The sequence below is a fragment of the Balaenoptera borealis genome (genome assembly GCF_965194805.1).
Source record: "Balaenoptera borealis genome assembly, chromosome: 12".
Taxonomy (NCBI): Eukaryota; Metazoa; Chordata; class Mammalia; order Artiodactyla; family Balaenopteridae; genus Balaenoptera; species Balaenoptera borealis.
The window spans coordinates 52,313,058-52,332,495 of NC_138869.1; the positions used below are offsets into that span (position 1 = coordinate 52,313,058).

General features: G+C 49.3%; 1 protein-coding gene and 1 long non-coding RNA gene across 11 annotated transcripts in view; one reads left to right on the plus strand and one right to left on the minus strand.

The window, feature by feature from the left end:
- Window positions 1-11,656, minus strand: part of XYLB (xylulokinase) — a 43,573-nt gene extending 31,917 nt beyond the window's left edge. For 8 of the 10 annotated variants that reach the window (XR_014232892.1, XR_014232893.1, XR_014232894.1 and 5 more), the window contains exons 1-7: window positions 11,504-11,656; window positions 10,193-10,275; window positions 6,806-6,875; window positions 4,605-4,685; window positions 2,380-2,466; window positions 1,619-1,747; window positions 735-800 (exon numbers count right to left, since the gene is read on the minus strand). Coding sequence is in view for 4 of the 10 variants with exons in the window: in XM_082348618.1 (XP_082204744.1) it covers window positions 735-800; window positions 1,619-1,747; window positions 2,380-2,466; window positions 4,605-4,685; window positions 6,806-6,875; window positions 10,193-10,275; window positions 11,504-11,560 (573 nt within the window). In the remaining 6 variants the exon portion in view is untranslated. Of the gene's footprint in view, window positions 1-734; window positions 801-1,618; window positions 1,748-2,379; window positions 2,467-4,604; window positions 4,686-6,805; window positions 6,876-10,192; window positions 10,276-11,503 lie in introns of those variants that run through there. The other 2 variants (XM_082348620.1, XM_082348617.1) reach the window with 2 other exon arrangements.
- A 273-nt stretch (window positions 11,657-11,929) lies between these two features.
- On the plus strand, window positions 11,930-16,310 carry LOC309608560. The gene is made up of 2 exons (XR_014232968.1): window positions 11,930-12,015; window positions 12,750-16,310. It is a non-coding gene; the product is annotated as an uncharacterized lncRNA (long non-coding RNA).
- Window positions 16,311-19,438: the final 3,128 nt, after the last annotated feature.

Here is a 19,438-nt window from a genome sequence, read left to right on the forward strand (position 1 = left end):
CAATCACTAGCCAGGATGTTGAGCGGCTTCTCAGGCAGCATTAAGTGCTGGCTTTCAGCAACTGTGGATCAAGGAATGAACCTGGGTTCCTGGCTCTGGTTGAAGGGCCACAGCTGGAGACACTGGTCCAGCCTTACAAATTTCCTAAGAAAACAATGACCCCACACCAATCAAATGCAGGTAACCATCCTGCATTAACCACAGAAATTGAGTAGACAGAGCCTAAGGGCACCCAGATCTCCTACTCAGGTGGTCCCAGGAAGACATCAGTCCCCCTGCTCCCACCCTGACCCTGACCTCCACCCTTCTGGTCAGGAGAGCCCCAGAATTCTCTTTCCCACAATTCCGTTCTTTCCCGCCTCTTTGGAAAAAGCCTGACAATGAGAATAAAAGCAAATTGAATATATATCATTTTTAAGTCTGCTAATCAATGTTTTTAGCCCATGCACATGAGATTTATGCTAAGTTATAAAAGGAATTCAACTGTGACTTTCAATCAAAGAGGAATGTTTAGGCACTTCCCTGGCGGTCCAGGGTATTGGAAGACTTCGCCTTCCAATACAGGGGGTGCGGGTTCGATCCCTGGTTGGGGTGCTAAGATCCCACATGCCTTGCGGCCAAAAAACCAAAAACAGAAGCAATATTGTAACAAATTCAATAAAGACTTTAAAAATGGTCCACATCAAAAAAAAAAAAAAATCTTAAAAAAAAAAAAAGAGGAACGTTTAACCAACCTCTGTGTGTGAGTAGGCCTCGGGGTTCTGCTGGTAAAGCTTTGCAATTTGGTTTCCTGTAAATCGCTGGAAAAAGAGTGCAAATTCTTAAAAACCCAAATCCTACAGGGAATGATCAACTTCATAAAGTAAAGTTAGTGCAGCATGCTCTGAAGATTAGTTAGCATGAGAGCTTAAGAAGGCCTCAAATCTGGAAATGTTTGATGTCTGCCGAACATCCTTAGTAATAACCTCGCTCCTTACACAGGAGGGTGTCTGCTCTGACCAAGGGCACCCATGCAGGGGACTCAGGTATTCCCCACCCACATTCTTCTTCCTTAAGGCAACCCAAGTGGGGTTGGTCCTATCCCCCAAACCTCTGCTCCAGGGAGTATCGAATTACCCCAGCTGGGCCAATAGCAGCCACCCTAGGGGATGGGGTAGGACCATGGCTGAAGCCAGCAGGAAAGAGGCACTCTTATTTTTTTAACTTTCCCAGGAGCTGCACTACGCATCTACAAGCACTGACTCCTCTCAGCTGCAAAACTACCCAAAATGTAAGTGCTATTTTCATCTCCAGGTTAAAGAGGCTGAAGCTGAGGTGCCACCGTCACCCCCACGCACAGCACAGCCGCGGTCACGCCTCAGCTCTGACCTGGGAGAGCTGGGGAGCAAGAGGAGGTCTGCCATGCTCGCTGAGCAGCACGCATGGCCTTGCTCAGCAGCAGGGGCCAGCGTGCCCGGTCCTGGCTCCACGGGGGGGCACCCACGCAGCCTCACGTGATCCCACAGGGACAGGTCACCAGCCGTGTCCTCCCAGACACCCAGGGAGAAGGCACCAGAGCCAGCAACCAGACCTTCCTCCTGGCCCAGCCCGTCCCCAGCCCGTGGCGGGCGCCGCCCACCTCATAGGCGCGGGACCCGGTGAGGCAGCTGAGAGCCTGGGCCCCACCCACGGTGGCCTCCAGCTGGCGACACTGGGCTGTGGTGCTGGAGTCCATCCACACCGGGCAGTCACGGATGGAGAAACAGGCCTGGAAGGAAGGGGCAGAGGCACAGGCATGAGCTCCGCCCACTGACTCCGGGGGCCGCCCTGGCGCTGGCAGCCATGCCCATCACAGCAGCTGCGGACGCCTCTTCCCTGGATGTGACCTTGGAAGACCCATGGGCAAGCCCTTCATGTCCAAACCTCGGCCCGGCCTAGCGGGGTCCCTCCCCAGAAAGCTCAAGGTGGAAGGCGAGGACACCTGAGCACCACCGGCAACACCGGAGATGGGCGGTGAAGGGCCAGAGCGGCAGCAAAGGGCGGCTCGGCGGGGGCCTGTGGAGCCTGGGAGAAAAGGAGACGCCAGAGCCTACCTTCCCAGCATCACCGGGACGCATCGCGTCCCAGGGGGAGATTCCTGAGGGGGGAACTCGCGACAGAGTCCTGCTGGGCTGGAGGGGACCAGTGTGCTGTGGGCTGTTGGCACCTGAGCCTCTGTCCAGACAGCAGGGATGTCTGTGGCAGGCAGGCAGGGAAGACCACGCTCACAGGACTGCTGCCCAAGCCACCTTCCCACACCCCTGACGATGCACAAAAGCCCCAGGCTTCAGGGCCCACAGGATTCGGGGCCCTTCTCCCCACTACGGAAATTTCTCAGACTCCCACAGCACGGCCAGTTACCTGCAGCTGCTCATGCAACAGGAGGTCCGGTGACAAGCTTGTCAGCACCTGGCTGGCCCCAGCCTTCCAGTACACGCTTCCATGTTGCTGCCGAGGGAAAACCCAAGCCCACGTTCACGTGGCCACACACCTGTGTCAGCCTCCTGGAGACCCAGAAAGACCCCAGACCACACGCCAAAGAACTGGACTCGAAGCCTGCCCTGTCACTTGTAAGTCGCAGAGGTCATCACCTTTATGAGACTTGGTTTTCATTTCTATAATATGGGGAGGAACTCTGGCCTGTCCACCTCAAAACTTGTAGGAAGGGTCCAAGAAAGAACTATCGGTCTGGGTTTTGGTGGCTTTGTAAAACTGTCTTTAAATATATTGCTCATAATATTACCTGACATTCACTCATTCATTCACTTACCCATTATTCATTCAACAAACACTGATGGATCACCTAGATCATGCCAGGCATGGGACAGATGACTAGGGTAGTATTGTCGCTACTCTGCAGGATACTGGAGTTGAGTCAGGGAAAAGGACACAAACGGACAAAACCCTATTAAGTGCAGTGGCAGGGCTGCGGGAACACAGAGGAGGGGCATCTAGCCAGCTGCGGGTGCAGGTGGGTAGAAGTGGACGTGATAATTAGGAAAGGATCCCAGAGTTGAGGGTGGAGGTGCTCCACGCAGAGAGTAACCACAGCTGAGAGAGGCTGGCAGGTGCAGGGAAGGGGCCTGAGGCTGGGGCGGGGGGCAGTAGGGACTGGAGGGGGAGGTGACAGCCTGGGCCTTGACATCCATGCTCGGGAGGCTGGGGTTTATCTTGGGGTGGTGAGAACTCTGGATTGGCAGGGGAGTGACATGGCCAGGGCTGAACGTATGAAAGGGCTTGTGGGAGTCATGGAGAAGGTAGGTTGGAGGAAGGGAGGAGAAGCAGAGGCCCAGAGAAAAATGATGGGTACTAGGCCTGGGACAACAGAGGCGGAGTTGGAGAAGAGATGGCAGACTCAAGAGTCATGTACAAATCAGCAGCACGAGGGGACCCCCTGGATGTAGGGGTGGGAAGATGGAGGGGTCAGGAAGGACACCTGGGGTGTGGTCCCGGTGGAGAAGGAGAACTCCCCAAGAAAGGGCACCGGAGGAGGACATCGGGGGGAAGACAGTGTGCTCAGTCTGCGACATGATAAGTTTGGGGTATTCCTGGGACACCCGGCCAAGGGGGCGGAGGGGATGTCTGGGAGGGAGAGGGTGTCCAGGCCTGGGGTTCAGGTGACAGGTGTGGACAAGATCACCAGGGACTCTGTTTAGTGTAACAAGGACACAATCAGTACACTCCTGTTAGGTCAGGGGAAGAAGAGGCATCTTCAGAAGCATCAGCAAGTGCTCTCTAACAAGGATGTGAAGACACGCTAATCCAGCATGGAGCAAAGTGATTCGGAGGATAACACTGGACTTGAATCCTGACTCCCCCTCCTAGCAGCTATGTGACCTTGGGCAAGTGATATCACCACGTGGTGCCTCTGTTTCCCCATGTAAATGGCAATGATAATAAAAGCAGCTAAAACTTAAAGTTTTTTTGCCCTGTCCTATGTATTTAACATTCACATTGACCCTACGGCACATGAGAGTATGGAGGCACCAGCAAGCTGGATGACGTGCCCCAGGTTGCTGCTGGTAAATGGCAGAGCTAGGGATCAAACCCAGAGCCCCTGCGCTAACCACTGCATGATACCACCTGGTACAATCGTTATGAGGATTAAGTTCATGCACGTAAAATGCTCAGCACTGCACCTGCCATACACTAAGTGCTCCATGTTCTTTGTCACCATTATTACTAATATCTCTACTACTAAAACTGCTATCGTTATTAGCATGATTTCTGACTTTGCTTTTACTTCCAAGAAACAGAAAAGCAATTTTGTGCCCTCAAACAGTCATAGTACATTCATGTCAAATGCTTCTTCTTCGCCTTAGAGGACCTCTATCCAGTGCCTCCTCACCCTGTGTCCTATTTTGTATAACGCTTAATTGTAAGAACTGTCTCAAATCCTTTTGCAAGGAGGCAAGTGATATATCCACCAAGGTGGAACAGCTATACGGATTTTCACTGCAACAAAATGTGCGCAGTGGCTTTCAAGAACAAGCACCTTCCCTCGAGGGAAGCTGTCACCTCAGCACGTGCACCACTGCCCAAGACAGACACCCTTATGCCATAGACGGAGGCTGCAGCAAACAAACCTGGCCCGCCCCAGACAAGGCGAGGACTTGAGAGAAGTCAAAGCCCGAAGCCTTCATCTTCTCCAAGATGATATCCAAAGCCTGAGAAGAAACACAGAATCCACTGTGACTGTCCTGAACCACGGAACCAGGCTAACACACAAGCCTTGACTTGGACTGTAAGTGCCTGCCCTTCCAGTGGAGGCAGAGAAGGAACTGATGACTCGGGATTTGGAAGCACTAGAATAAATACATCAATTAAACGAGTAGGCATCAAACAAATAAAAAAGTGAGCTATGTTAAAAATATTTTAAATAAACGGAATCAGAAACTAGCACTCCTCAAATTTTGCTTCTCCAATTGGTGACTTCCAGGCACGCAGGAAGAGCAAAAACAAGGTGGCTCAAATTTCGGTTTCTTTTATCTGCATTTTCAACCCACCATATTAGTGATATAACTTCACTGCAATGGAGAAGCAAAGAGCAAAGCAGAGGCTCCCATCAGAACAGGGCTCCAGGCCCAGACTCCTGTGATCGGGAGTACAGGTTGGAGGGAGTAGGTAAAGATGGTGACCATCTGTCCCAACCCCCTATTTCTCCCTCCACCGTCTGGTTGGAACTGCCTTTCTGGCAAGACCCCATGTGTGGGATGGATGGTGCCACCCAGCAGAGCTTGACACTTCCCCGGGAATTAGATACGGATCCCAGGCTGTGTTTTCTTCAGGGAGAAGCCACTGGAGCTTTGGCTTGACCCTCCCACCCCCATCCTATGCCGGGAGGGCTCTTTCACAGCCCTGGCTGTGGCTGCCAACTTGGCCCTGCTTGCCAAACCTCAGGCAGGGAGTGGGGCAGAGCTGGGGAAGGGACTGGCAAAGCTAGAACAGGTCCAGTTCTGGGGGCCCCTCAGGAGTAGCAATTATCCTCGTCCCAACCCCAAGCTTGGCTCTCTACTCACTTGCCACCTCCCCAGGTTAAGGCCTTGGCCCATCCGAAGCCCCTGACATCCTCAGTGGGACCTCCAGACAGCGACTCTTGCTGGTTACCCCCACTGCCACTGCCCTGTGGTCCAGCTCAGCCCCCTGAAGTATTTCCCCGGCAGCCTGTGTGGCGGAAATTCATCCTTTACCCCCATCCCTCCAGTATGAGTCAGGGTCAGGCCGATAAAAAAGAAATCATCCTTGTTACATTAACAGAAAGAAGTTAGTACAGGGAATCGGTTAAACAGGTACTGGAGGACTGAAAAAGCTTTGGCCAGACACATTCAGTGCTGCCTCTGGCTGGCCTCTAGTTTCAGGGTCTCAGGTCCCCTGCGGCCCATGAGGCAGCCCTTGGCTCCTATCATACCTGCCTGTGCTGTCCACACACCCTGGCCCTGTGGCCCTGTGGGTCACCCGGATCTGGCAACAGGCATCTTCCTTTCTCGCTGGTCCTGAGTGGGCAGGCCTGGCGTGGGATGGATCCGAGCCTGACTGGGCAGGTCACAAGCCACCATTCTGACGGCCCCTGCCCCTGGAGTTAGAGTCTGGCGACTGAGTACTAAGAAAAGAGCCCAAGGGCCATGTTTGGATCTCAGGGTTCAAGGGTGGCCACAGGGCCTGAAACCAGAGTGTTTGGGAAACGTTTGCTCTGTGGCTTTTTTTTTTTTTTAAAGGAGTTTTTCTGTTTTTTTAAAAAAATTAATTAATTTATTTATATTTTTGGCTGCGTTGGGTCTTCGTTTCTGTGCGAGGGCTTTCTCTAGTTGCGGCAAGCGGGGGCCACTCTTCATCGCGGTGTGCGGGCCTCTCACTGTCGCGGCCTCTCTTGTTGCGGAGCACAGGCTCCAGACGCGCAGGCTCAGTAGTTGTGGCTCACGGGCCTAGTTGCTCCGCGGCATGTGGGATCTTCCCAGACCAGGGCTCGAACCCGTGTCCCCTGCATTGGCAGGCAGATTCTCAACCACTGCGCCACCAAGGAAGCCCTGCTCTGTGGCATTTTAAAGATGGTCCCTGGCAGGACTTTCCAGCTGCTCTGGCTTCAGAACCTGGAAGCCCTTTGCGAGTCCTCTCAGCTCAGGAGTACCGAGGCTGAGTCTGGCCCTAGGACCATGCAGATTCCACTGCCCCAGGAGGACCTCTCAACAGAGGCTCTCATGAGCTGCCACCTTTGGGCTCCCTAGCAAATCGCCAAGTCTGCTGGTAAGATGGGCTGGGACAGGAGAGGGACAGAAATCCCTGTACTTACCTGGACCCACATCAGGACTGGAGAAGTCACTGTCAGCCCATCCTCGTGAACATGAACTCCACCCTGAGTCCTACAAGCAGAAGACAGAATGTGGGATAGAGCCTCAGGCGGGGGCCCAGTGATGGCACATCCTGGATCCCTCCCACAGAAGGAGAAGCACCCTCCCACCCCCACAGCCTTGTGTGGGAGCTCTAGATTGAACAGGGAAGATGCTGGGCAAGATGGAGAGAGAAGGCATGGAAATTGCCCGGTGTGGCCCAGAGGTGGCAATTCTCGGAAAGCACCAGCAAAAACAAGCCTTCTAAGTATAAGGGGTTCACGCTGCAAGGCAGTCACTTGGAGCAGTGGGCATGAAGGGACTGGAGAAATTTGGGGTTGGATTAGAAGCCCTTCCAAAGCCACTTCATAATCTTGGAGTGAGGAGGCCTTTTAAACGATGACTCAAAACCAAGAAGCAACAGAAAAAGAGATTGAGAAATTCAATGACATAAAAAACAAAAACTCAGGGCTTCCCTGGTGGTGCAGTGGTTGAGAATCTGCCTGACAATGCAGGGGACACGGGTTCGAGCCTTGGTCTGGGAAGATCCCACATGCCACGGAGCAACTGGGCCCATGAGCCACAATTACTGAGCCTGCGCGTCTGGAGCCTGTGCTCCGCAAGAAGAGAGGCCGCGATAGTGAGAGGCCCGTGCACCACGATGAAGAGTGGCCCCCACTTGCCACAACTAGAGAAAGCCCTCGCACAGAAACGAAGACCCAACACAGCCATAAATAAATAAAATAAAAATTAAAAAAAAATCAAAAACAAAAACTCAAATATGGCAACAACAGCAATAACCCAAGCAGAAGAAAAGAAATAATTAAAATTAGAACACGAGTCAGTGAAAATGAAAAGAGAAAATCAATGAAACCAAAAGCTGATCCTTTGGAAAGATCAATAAAATTGATAAATCTCTAGCCAGGCTCATCAAGAGAAAAAAGAGAGAAGACACAAATTCCCAACATCAGAAACGATAGAAGGGTCATCACTACTGATCCTATAGGCATCAAAGGACAACAAAGGAATATTATGAACAACTCTATGGCCACAAACCTGATAGGTTAGATGAAATGGACCAGTTCCTTGAAAGACACAAACTACCAAAACTCTAACACGGGTGGCCTGCAGTAATATAAAATATGAAAGCAAGGGCTTCCCTGGTGGCGCAGTGGTTAAGAATCTGCCTGCCAATGTAGGGGACAAGGGTTCGAGCCCTGGTCTGGGAAGATCCCATGTGCTGTGGGGCAACTAAGCCCGTGTGCCACAACTACTGAGCCTGCACTCTAGAGTCCGCGAGCCACAACTACTGAGCCAACGTGCCACAACTACTGAAGCCCGTGTGCCTAGAGCCCGTGCTCCGCAACAAGAGAAGCCACCACAATGAGAAGCCCGTGCACCACAACAAAGAGTAGCCCCCGCTTGCCGCAACTAGAGAAAGTCCGTGTGCAGTAATGAAGACCCAATGCAGCCAAAAGTAAATAAATAAAATAAATTTTAAAAAAAATATGAAAGCAAGGTGGCTTCCAACCTCAGCTCAAAGGAGACACATCAGCTGGGGGAGAAATAGATGGCAACACAAGGTGATGGGCAGTGAGAGGGAAAGGCCAGCAGAGAAGGCTTCAAGAAGGAAGTGACATCTAAAATAGACATGGAGGGAAACTTCTACCAGGACCTCTCTGAGACACCTCAAAATCAACAAATCCACAGCTGTTATGGACTGAATTGTGTCCCCCAAAATTCACAAGTTGAGGGACTTCCCTGGTGGTCCAGTGGTTAAGACTCCATGCTTCCACTGCTGGGTGCACAGGTTCGACCCCTCGTCGGGGAATTAAGATCCCACATGCCACACAGCGTGGCCAAAAAAAAAAGAAAATTTCTTGAACTGAATAAAAATGAAAATACAACATATCAACTTAAAAAAAAAGATTAGGACATAAATAACATAACTGGGAGACACCAGGGGTGCACTCACACAGAGAGACAACCATGTGAGAGGCAGCAAGAAGGCAGCCATCTGGAAACCAAGGAGAGAGACCTCAGAGGAAAACAACACTGCCAGCACCTTGAAATTGGACTTCCAGACTCCAGACCCATGAGAACATAAATGTCTGTTATTTAAACCACCCAGTCTGTGGTATTTTGTTCTGGCAGCCCTACCAAACTAATACAAAACCTAAACTCATGGTCTTTCTTCTGGAAACCAATTCTCTTTCATAGTCTACCATCCACCCTGAATGCCAGCCAGAAGCCTCACCTTCACATCTCACATTCAATTCTGTACCAAGACCTGTCAATTTTACCACCCAGCTCTCTCTCCTCCAGTCAACATCATTTCCCATCCAGATGATCTTGAAAAACCTCCTCAGTAGTTTTCCAACCTGTATTCTGGCCACATCCCACCTGCTTTCCCACTGCACCAGAGAGATCTTTTCAAAACACAAATAAAACCATGTCATACCTCCCCAGCCCCCCCATTCCTATGGCCCTTCAGTGGGTGACCATAACTTTTAGGATAAAGACAAACTCTATTCCATGGCCTATATGGCCCAACCCAGCTTCCACCTCCCTCTCTGCTCCCCAGCCACTTGGTCTTCTTCAGTTCCATGAATGAGCAGTGTTCCTTGCCACAGGGCCTTTGCACATGCCACTCCTTCTGCCTGGAAAGCTCTCTACCTTCTATCACCTGGCCAACCCCACTCATTCAGATCTTGGCTTAAGCACTACTTCCTTAGGAACATTCCCTAAACTACTCTCACAAATCTAGGTCACATTCCTTTACAATATGCACTTGAAGAAGTGAGTTTCTTTCCTTCAATGGCCTTCTCTGAGTTTATAAACAAACATTCTTTTTTTATTTTTTCTTTAATCAATCAGTCTTTGATTGATATCAATCCCCCCCACTCAACGGGAAGCTCTAGGAAAGCAAGGACAATGTCTCTTTTTCATTCACCATCCCAGCACCCAGCACAGTGCTTGGTACAAAGTAAGTCTCAACTGATACCTACTATAAATATATGAAGCAATGAGTGGAATTGGAAAGGAATGCAGGAGCGTGCATTCTAGGCATAGAAGAAAGATGCTGAGAGATTTATCAAGACAACCCCTCCTGCAGTTTGAGGAAACCAGAACAGTGTGGTTTATAAATGTAAAAGGTTGGAGGGGGAGTTCCCTGGTGGTCCAGTGGTTAGGACTCACGCTTTCACCTGGGGTGGGGGGGGCGCCCAGGTTCAATCCCTGGTGGGGGAACTACAGTCCCACAAGCTGCACACGGTACAGCCAAAAAAAAAAAGGTTCAGGGAGGACCTCAAAACCAACCCCCAACGCACACATGCACACTAGGTACATACCCAAATTCTAGAAGGTCTCTGTCAAAAAGCACACTGTCCTCGTAGAAGACATTCAGCTCTGCATCAACAGCAACAACTTTTACCTGGAAGGCATTAAAAAAAAAACAATGTATAGAATTTTCCTCAGCTTCTACACTGGTCCAGGGATATGAACATCACCAAGTGAAGCCCAGCCCCCTAGAAGTGGTTCAGTCTGGAGACCTCCTTGAGGCTGGGGGGGGGGGGCATCATTGTAACCATGGAAACAGAGGCCTCATCTGGGGACATATCCAAAGACTTAGTAAAATGGAGAAGCTGAGGCAGAAACACCCATGTAGCTCAGGGAATTTTTGCCCTCCAAACAGCCAAAGCCAAGCTCCTCTAGAGGTAGATGTTCACAGATGAGTTGGTTCCTGTGCCAGGCAAGGAGGTCTGAGAAAGTCCTAGAGGGGAAGGCATGGGAGGCAAGGTTTTGAGATGTCTCTTGGAGGTCCACGCCTGCAGAGATCTGAGAGGCAAGGCCCCTGGTCTGTTCCCACAGACCATGGTCAAGGACCAGAGACACATGCCCCAATGGAGCAGACCTCCAAACTCAAGGATGCAACTCCTTTCCTGGACAGATGGAGAAACTGAGGCCTAGCAGGACAACCTGACCTATCCAAGGTCCCACAGGACTTTGATCAGGGATTGGCCTTGCTCCCTTGACCCATCCGAGGAGGGGGATTTCACTGCAACTGTGTTGATTTCCCAAGTTCAGGAGGAGCCAGCCCCTTGGCACCCCAAACCCAGTTTGATGACAAATTTTGACCCTGCTTGCCTGTCTGACTGGCCCCGAGAGCAGCACAGCTGGGCACGTTGACCCGGGCACGCTGGTGCCAACCAGGGGCTGTCACAGGGCGGAACAAAGTTCAGGTGTACACTGTGCCCATTTCACTTAAAAAAAAAAAAAAAAAAAAGCTTCTAGCGGTTATCTGGTTGCAGTTCACTGGCTCTGCCTGCGTGTCTACCCGTCTGTCTGGTCCTCTGTTTACAGTAGCTGAGCTCCTTCGGGTCCCTGTCAATCTGTGCCCATGACGGCGCGCGAGCCCTTCGGGTCCCCCCCAGCCTTCCGGTTATTTCCCCGCCACGTGCCCTCAGGAGAGTGGGGGTGGGCGCCCTTTCTAGGAGTGCCGGGGTCCAGGCCGGGCGGAGGCGCCGGGTCCCCGGGAAGCCCGAGAGGGAGGCGCGCCGGCGGCGCGGCCCAGGGTTCCAGGCGCCCGGGTCCCCCGACAGCCCGCCCGGCGTCGCGGAAGAGGCGGCCCCGCCCGGCCGGCCCCGGGCCCGCGCCGATACCTGCTGCGTGCTGAAGTCCCAGCCCAGGCAGCAGCGGCGAGCGGCGTGCTCGGCCATGGCCGCGGAGGTTCCAGGAGGCTTGTCGCTCTGTCGGTCCTTCCCGCGGCCGGACTGCCGCCGCGCCCCAACGCTCGGATACGCCGGGGTCCGCCCCTCGCCCCGCCCGGCCGGACTCCGTGACCCGAGGCCCCCGCGGCCTTGCGCTCTGGCGCCGCCTGCTGGTGAACAGGGCGGGGACGCCGTGGCTCGGCCGCCGCCTGCGCTTCGCACCTGGGCGACCTACGGGTGTCCCCTGCGCAGCCCTCTCCCTTCAATCCCGCCCCGCCCCGCTTCCCATCCAAATGTGCTCCCTGCACAGGCCCGGCCCTAACGCTGCCTGCCTTCTCTCGGAGGACGCCTGGGCCAGAGGATTCAACCTTAAGCCGGCTTGTCCCTGTCTCTCTGGGGGCCCTGAGCCTGGGGACCTCCATGGCCGTCCCTCTCGGGTACTGGAGCAGCTGTCCATCATGGTGGTGAGTTACGGGGCACAGGGAAATGTGCCCTGAGGTTGGAGGCACGGGGCTCCAGCAGGCCCTGTCCTGACCCAGTAGATCTGAGTAGTTCCCCAGCTCTGACGTGTGCCGCATCCCACCTCTGTATTTAAAGTCGGAGCTCCTGAGCCACCTCACCCCCACTTCCCCCGGAGGGGGCTCCTTCGTTCATTCCTGCGGTCAGCTGGTATTCCAGGCACGGTGAAGGGGGATGAGAACAAAAAGCAGACTCACTCCTTTTCTTCCTGGAGCTGAGGACCCCTTCTCTTCCCCTCATTCCACCTAATGTGTCCCGCAGAAGCCTTCCCAACACCCACCCAGGTGAAATGCTCCGCCCAGGAGCCCCCAGCCCAGCAGAGCCCCTGATGCAATGGTCTTACTACCCATATCTCTCTTGCTAAACTTGAGCTGCTAGGATCCCAGATCCTAGTCTTAGCCCAAGGTCCCAAAGTCAGTGGCACGGCTGGATGCAAAGCTAGTGAATTTGGGTGCAGAACTTACATGTTTAACCACTAAACAAGACAATTTGCTGGGCAGCCTTGTGAGAAGGCCCGTGGCAAAATATAAAAGTCTCTTGAAGTCTGAGGCAGCTGGCTGTTTCTCAAGCTGCCTCACAGGAAGACCTACTCTTGGTCAGGGGTGCCTTTCTCTATGGGTTGTGGCATCTCTACCCCATTCTGGTGACTGGTGACTCATCTTTTCTCTTGATGTAACAGCACTTTCACTGTGGCCACAAAGAAGACTAGAGGTCTGAGAGCCCATTTGCCTGCTTAAGGAGACTACACCCACGATCTGATCCTTTAGCAAGGAATAAGGATGGAAATCTTAATTCCAAGTTATCATAACGAGTCTCATACTGTCTTCCCTGTTGACGCCCTGAAAAGGCCCAGCCAGTAGTAGAGGGGTTTCAGGGAATCCTTGGGAAATGCTGCCGTGGCCTGAGGCTGGTCTTTTTGCCTATCAGCTCTGACCTTGAACCTGGTTCCCTGCACCAGGGATTTGGGAACAAAGCAGAAACTGCCCTGGAGGTGTCCCTTCACCATGACCAGGTTGTCCACAGTGCCTAGCAAGGCTCCTTCCCTTATCAGGCCCTAAGGACGCCACAGCCTGAGGGCGAGGCAAACCCACAGGAGTCACGTGATCAGACTGGCATATTAGAAAGGTCACTCAAGATGCTGTGTGTGGAGAATGGGGGCAAAAGGGAGGAAGGAAAAATGAGTGAGAATGTGGCTGCAGGAGGCCTGAGCTAGGGCTAACACCTCAGAGGTGCTGAGGATGGAGACTAGATGGATTCCAGAGATACTTAGGAAGCTCTGGGAACGTCGTCGACTGCGAGAGGGAGCAAAGGTAATGCTCAGGTTCCTGGCTTAGGTGACCTGGTTGGATAACCGCTGATGCCTAACAAAACACCCCCGAACTTGATGACTTAAAACAATCATCTTGGGCTTCCCTGGTGGCGCAGTGGTTAAGAATCAGCCTGTCAATACAGCGGACACGGGTTCGAGCCCTGGTCCGGGAAGATCCCACATGCTGCTGTGGAGCAACTAAGTCCATGAGCCACAACTACTGAGCCTGCGCTCTCGAGCCCGCACGCCACAACTACTGAGCCTGCGTGCCGCAACTACTGAAGCCCACATGCCTAGAACCCATGCTCCGCAACAAGAGAAGCCATCGCAATGAGAAGCCCGCTCGCTGCAATTCAAGATAGCCTGCATGCAGCAACAAAGACCCAACACAGTCAAAAATAAATAAATAAAACAAATAAATTTATTTAAAAAAAAACAAATAATCATCTTTTCTTGTCTCTCAGATGTCAGCAGGTCAGCTGATCTAGGCTCAGCTCAGTTAGAGGGGCTCTGCTCCCTGTGTCTCTCATCTTTCCTTTCCTGGGACCAGCAGTGTCCTCTGGGCACGCTCTTCTCGTGAAAGCAGCAGGGCAGGGAATTCCCTGGCGGTCCAGTGGTTATGAAACAGGAGGGAAGGGCGCAGGCCACGGCCTTTAAAAGAATGACATAGCCATAGGATATGACAAAAACTGGTTAGAACCAACTAGGTCCAAGATGGCAGAATATTGGACTTCCAGTGGACCTTGAGCCTCATCATATGCTCATTGTAATTCATTAGCATAAGGTAAGTGACACACCCTCCAGCGCCATGACAGTTCTGAGGCCAACCATCAAAGACCAAAAAAGTGGGCGGTGGCTCAATTCCTGGAAACCTCCACCCCTTCCCCAAAATAGTTGGAATAATCCTCCCACTCATTAGCCTATGAAATTACCCAGCCCATAAAAACTAACCACACCATATTTCGAGGTCACTCTTGCCTTCTGAGATGGCCCACCCTCTGTCTGTGGAACGTCTTTCTCTCTAAATATTACCTATCACTTTGTCCCTCACTGAATTCTTTCTGCGTTGAGACAGAAAGAACCTGAGCCTCAGTTAGTCCAGACACCAGGTGAGTGATTCTAATTAAAAGACCGTGGGCTCAAGTCCCAATCTGGGTTTAGCCTGGGTTCGAGTCCCGGCACGTGGGTTCAAGTCCCAATCAGAGGTACACGGTTTCAGTTAGGACTCTGTGCTTCCAATGCTGGGGGCATGGGTTCGATCCCCGATCGGGTAACTAAGATCCCACAAGCCTTGCAGCCAAAAAAGAAAAAAAAGTAAGAAAGCAGCAGGGCAGAAGAAGGCAAGGGCACACTTGTAAGGCCTCCAAAGGTCTAGACTTAGAACTGACCTGCTACCTTTTCACCTCTATGCCACTGGCCAGTCCTGTGGCCAGCCCAAAGGCAAGTGGTGGGGAGGAGGCCATGGCAAGGGTGTGGATGCGAGGAAGGGTGAAGAATTGGGGCCACCAATGCAATCTCCTCAGGCCACTACCACATGGAAGGTGGCTCCATTCTCTGAGTTAGGAAACATAGGGGGAGAGGCAGGCGTTGGGGGAAGACGGTGAGTTTCGGGAGGACATGGTAGGTTTGCGGGGCCTGTGGGATGTCTGAGTGGAGACATTGAACAGGCAGTTGGATATGAGGTCTCCAGCTCAGTAAACAGGTCTGGGCTGAAGACAATGATTTGGGAGTTACCATCTCCCAGTGGGGATGGGCTAGAGTGCACAGAAAGGACTAGAGTGGGACAGATGGAGACCCACCCAGAGGGAACCGAAAAGGATAGTCCCAGTGCAAGAAGAGACCTTGAGAGAGGGATGAGGTAGAAGCCAAAAAGGAAGAACCTTCCTGTGAGGTGGGGCTCGACAGCGTCAAATGCTGAGTGGAAACCTGTCCCTCGGTTTAGCAGTGAGGAGCCAGGTCATTGAAACCTCAGCAAGAGCACAGTCCCATAGGCATTAGTTTGTTTTGCTTTGTTTTTTTTTGGCCACGCCACGTGGCTTGTGGGATCCTAGTTCCCCAACCAGGGACCAAACCCTCACCCTTGGCAATGAAAGCACGGAGTCCCAACCACTGGACCACCAGAGAATTCCCTAGGCATTAGTTTTTTTTAAGTACTTTAAAAAAATTCAGCACTGTTTTTACAGTTTATTCAGTTATATGTATTCTGTGGTTCCCAAACTGTGCACCCAGGTGCTCTGGGAAGCTTCAGGGAACCCATAGGGGTGCAACGGGGTATTTTTGACTTTTCAAGGGAAACACAGTCATACTCAACCTCTGTCAGGCACCAGGGGAACTGCTAACGAGGTAGTTGACGGTTCCAACATTGGATTGTGCTATATTCCTTTCTAGGATAAAGCATCATATCTTTGCAAAACTGTGTCACGGTGATAAGCAAGTCCTGCAGGAAAATCAAAGTGAAGCAAAATGAGGGCAGCAGTGTCCAGTCTGATCCCAACCTTTGAGGAGCTGTGCAGTGCCCAACAGGCACACAACATCCCTTTAGTGAGTAATTCTGCTTATTTAAGAATGAAATGTATTATTTTCTCCCCCAATTTATGTGTATTATTTTCTTCAAAGAACTATTAAGTTGTTAGGACCTAAGTATATATTAAGCTGTTTGGACCTCACTACTTAATAAACAGAACTGTTAGCCTTTTCTTTTGGCCAAGGAGCCCCATGACAAAATTGTTGAGATTCTAAGGATGCCATGAAGTGAAAACATGTGGGAACCCCTGATCTTGGTTGCTTCTAACAGCTCTATCATATTCATTAGTGTGCTGACCCCAGATTTTACTGTCCAGGCTGCCACTGAGACACACCGGGGTGGACTCCAGTTCCCCACTAATGCAAACAGCACAGTATGGAATACCCATACTCGGGGGAGAGTTTATATCCAAGAGTAGGGTTTATACTATGTGTGCATAACTAGTTTGGTCAGAGTGCTGGATTACTCCTGAGGATGGCTGTGCTGGACTATACTCCCACCTGGAATGCACAAGAGTTCGTGTATCTCCACATCCTATATATGGTACCTGGCATTTACACCCTTTTTGATTTTGCCAGTGTAATAGGTGAGGAGTGGTTTCTCATTATTGCTTTAATTTGCATTTCTCCCATTATTGACGAATTTGAGCATCTCTTCATATACACTCACTAGCCATTTAGGATTTCCCATTCAGTGAATTCCCTGCTTATTTTCTTTGCCCATTTTTCAGTTGGGAATTTCTGTCTTCTTTTATGGATTGCAGGAGTTTCTTATATTTCAAGATATAAGTTCCCAATCAGTCTTAAATGTTGCAGGTATCTTCTCCCAATATGTCATTTATCTGCTAACTACGTCCATCTTGCCCTTTGTGGACTGGAAATCTTTAATTTGAATATAATAAAATCCATCAGTTTTTCTTCTTATTGTCTAGGCTATTTGATCTTGTTTAAGAAGTGTTCCCCACTCCCAAGCCACAAAGCTATTTTCTGACATTTTCTACAAAGACATTAGCCTACATTTTCTTCTGTTAGCAAGGTCTTTGATTGAATCGAGTTTTCTTTGAAGCTAGGTGTTTGTCAACTGAATATACTACATCATAACACAGAAGTCAGTGAAAACTAATCTATCTGAGGGTAAGCACTAGATATAAACTTTTCAGAGAAAGAAAAAAATTTCATTTGGTAAATATAATAATGAGAACTCATTGTAAAATAGGAAAATGGAGACAAACATAAATTCAGTTCCTATACTCTGGTCTCCAGTGAAACAACACCAAACTATCTCTTCATTCTTTGAAGTCTGCATCCACAACATGGATTTTTCTCAAAGTTAACCTTTTTCTTTGAGAAAAATCCTGAAGAAATATGCTTTCTGGATAAAGATGCACTGTTTTTAAATTCCAGTATATTTTATCCTGTTTGTGTAAAAATAGCAGACTAGTTTTTATCCAACCCACCTAAAGCTGTGTTCATTAGTACTGAGGCTACTGAAACTGTTCAGGCTGATATATATCCTTCTAAATGAGGAGTTTTAAGAGTGAAAAGTTAGGAGTGTACTGGTAGCTTTAATTCCTATCCCTTCCACTTCTAGGACAAAGATAAAATAGCTGAATCAATCAAAACTAATCAGAAATTGGGAAATGAAATAGACAAATCAGGGATTTCCCTGGCGGTCCAGTGGTTAAGACTTGGCGCTTTCACTGCTGTGGCCTCAGTTCGGGAACTAAGATGACGTGGCCAAAAAAAAAAAAAGACAAATCAATTATAATTCAGGTTCACTAATTTATTGTATCTGTCTGAAATTTTTTAGAAGATGTCATCTTGAGATATGTCAGAAATTAACTAATTCTTCTCTCTGTTCTATCTCAAAGGTAGTACAAATTTTTTGTAAGATCAGTGGGAAGCTGTTATGTTTTTTTGAATTTTATTTATTTTTTTATACAGCAGGTTCTTATTAGTTATCCATTTTATACATATTAGTGTATATATGTCAATCCCAATCTCCCAATGGAAGCTGTTATGATTGAAAATAAATGTTTGGAACTATAGCCCTTAGCAGGGCAAACGTCATACAGATTTGTTTATCCAAGTCTGAGGGTGAGGGGTGTCCTGCCTCCAGTTAAATAAGTAACTCATGCAGCTGGGATTAAGATTTTTAAAAGCTGATTTTGTGTTTATGTCTGGAGAAAACTTTGATGGACTTTGATGTTTCAGCAGATTCTAAAGAGCTCTGAGGAGAAAAGTTCTTATTTTCACCAGAGTATGCATAGGCCCGCTGTTTCTGTGTTTGTACTCACCTCAGAAGCAAATTTGATTTAGGAAAATTAAATGTTGGTGTGGATATCTTGCATTTTTCTGGTTTTACTGCATTTGTCCCTTGGGGTCTGAATTTCCCCTACTCCATGAGTGTTTAAAGCAGATAACTAAATCCTGTAGTTCTGTATATGTGAAAGGAGGGTCTGGAAAAGATACTCCCAGTTATTAACAATTATCTGTTGGAGTGGGATTTAGAAACTGGTGGTTAGGGGGTGACTTTTGCATTTTAATTCACTCTGTATTGTTGAACTTTTAACTTTTAGACTAAAAGAGTAAGGAAAAAGAAAACAAGCAAACATAATAGCAATAATGGGATGGATCTCAAGCTGCTTAGGACTTTTAACTCATTAGTGGGTCAAAATACAACACGCTATTTAGAAAGCAGGAAAATGAAAACATCCCTATCAGAACTTTTGGGACACACATACTCAGAGATAAATGCATATTCTTGAACGCTTTCATTAATGAGTGAAAAGAAATTAACTAACCCCATGCAGTGGGTAGAACTGTGTGTCCCCAGAATGTTCAAGTTAAGTCCCAGTACCTGTGAATGTGACCTTATTTGGAAATAAGGTCTTTGCAGATGTAATCAAATTTAAATGACTTCGTACTGGGTGGGCCCTAATCCAATGACTGGTATCCCTATAGGAAAAGAGAAATTTAGTCATATACACAGATACACACCCAAGGACTCAGGGCAACTACCAGAAGCTAGAAGAGGAATGAAAAGATTCTTCCTTAGACTCTCCGGAGGGAATATTGACCCTACAGTAATCTTGATTTTTGGACTGTAGCCTCCAGAACTGTGAAAAAGTAAATTTCCATTTTAAACCACCCAGTTGGTGGTACTTTTTTCAGCAGCCCTAGGAAACTAATATACCCCATTAATTCAGGGGCTATAGAAATTACTCAGCATTTTGATGAACTTCCCTCTATGCATATAGAAATGCCTGAATTTTACATAACCACTGAGGTTCCATAAACTGCTTACTTCCCTAAATGTTATGTCATGACAGCTTTTCATGTCAGTAAATATAGAGCTTTATCATAAATTGTATTAATTATTTAATCTGAACAGTAGTGTCTATTAGTTATGACTTAAAGTTTGTTTTCAAAAATTTTGTATTTTTAATGTAACAAAGCTGCAATGAACATCCTTGTGTACACATATTTTCATATTTGGATAATTATCTTCTCCTTTGGGTAAATCTTGGAGGATT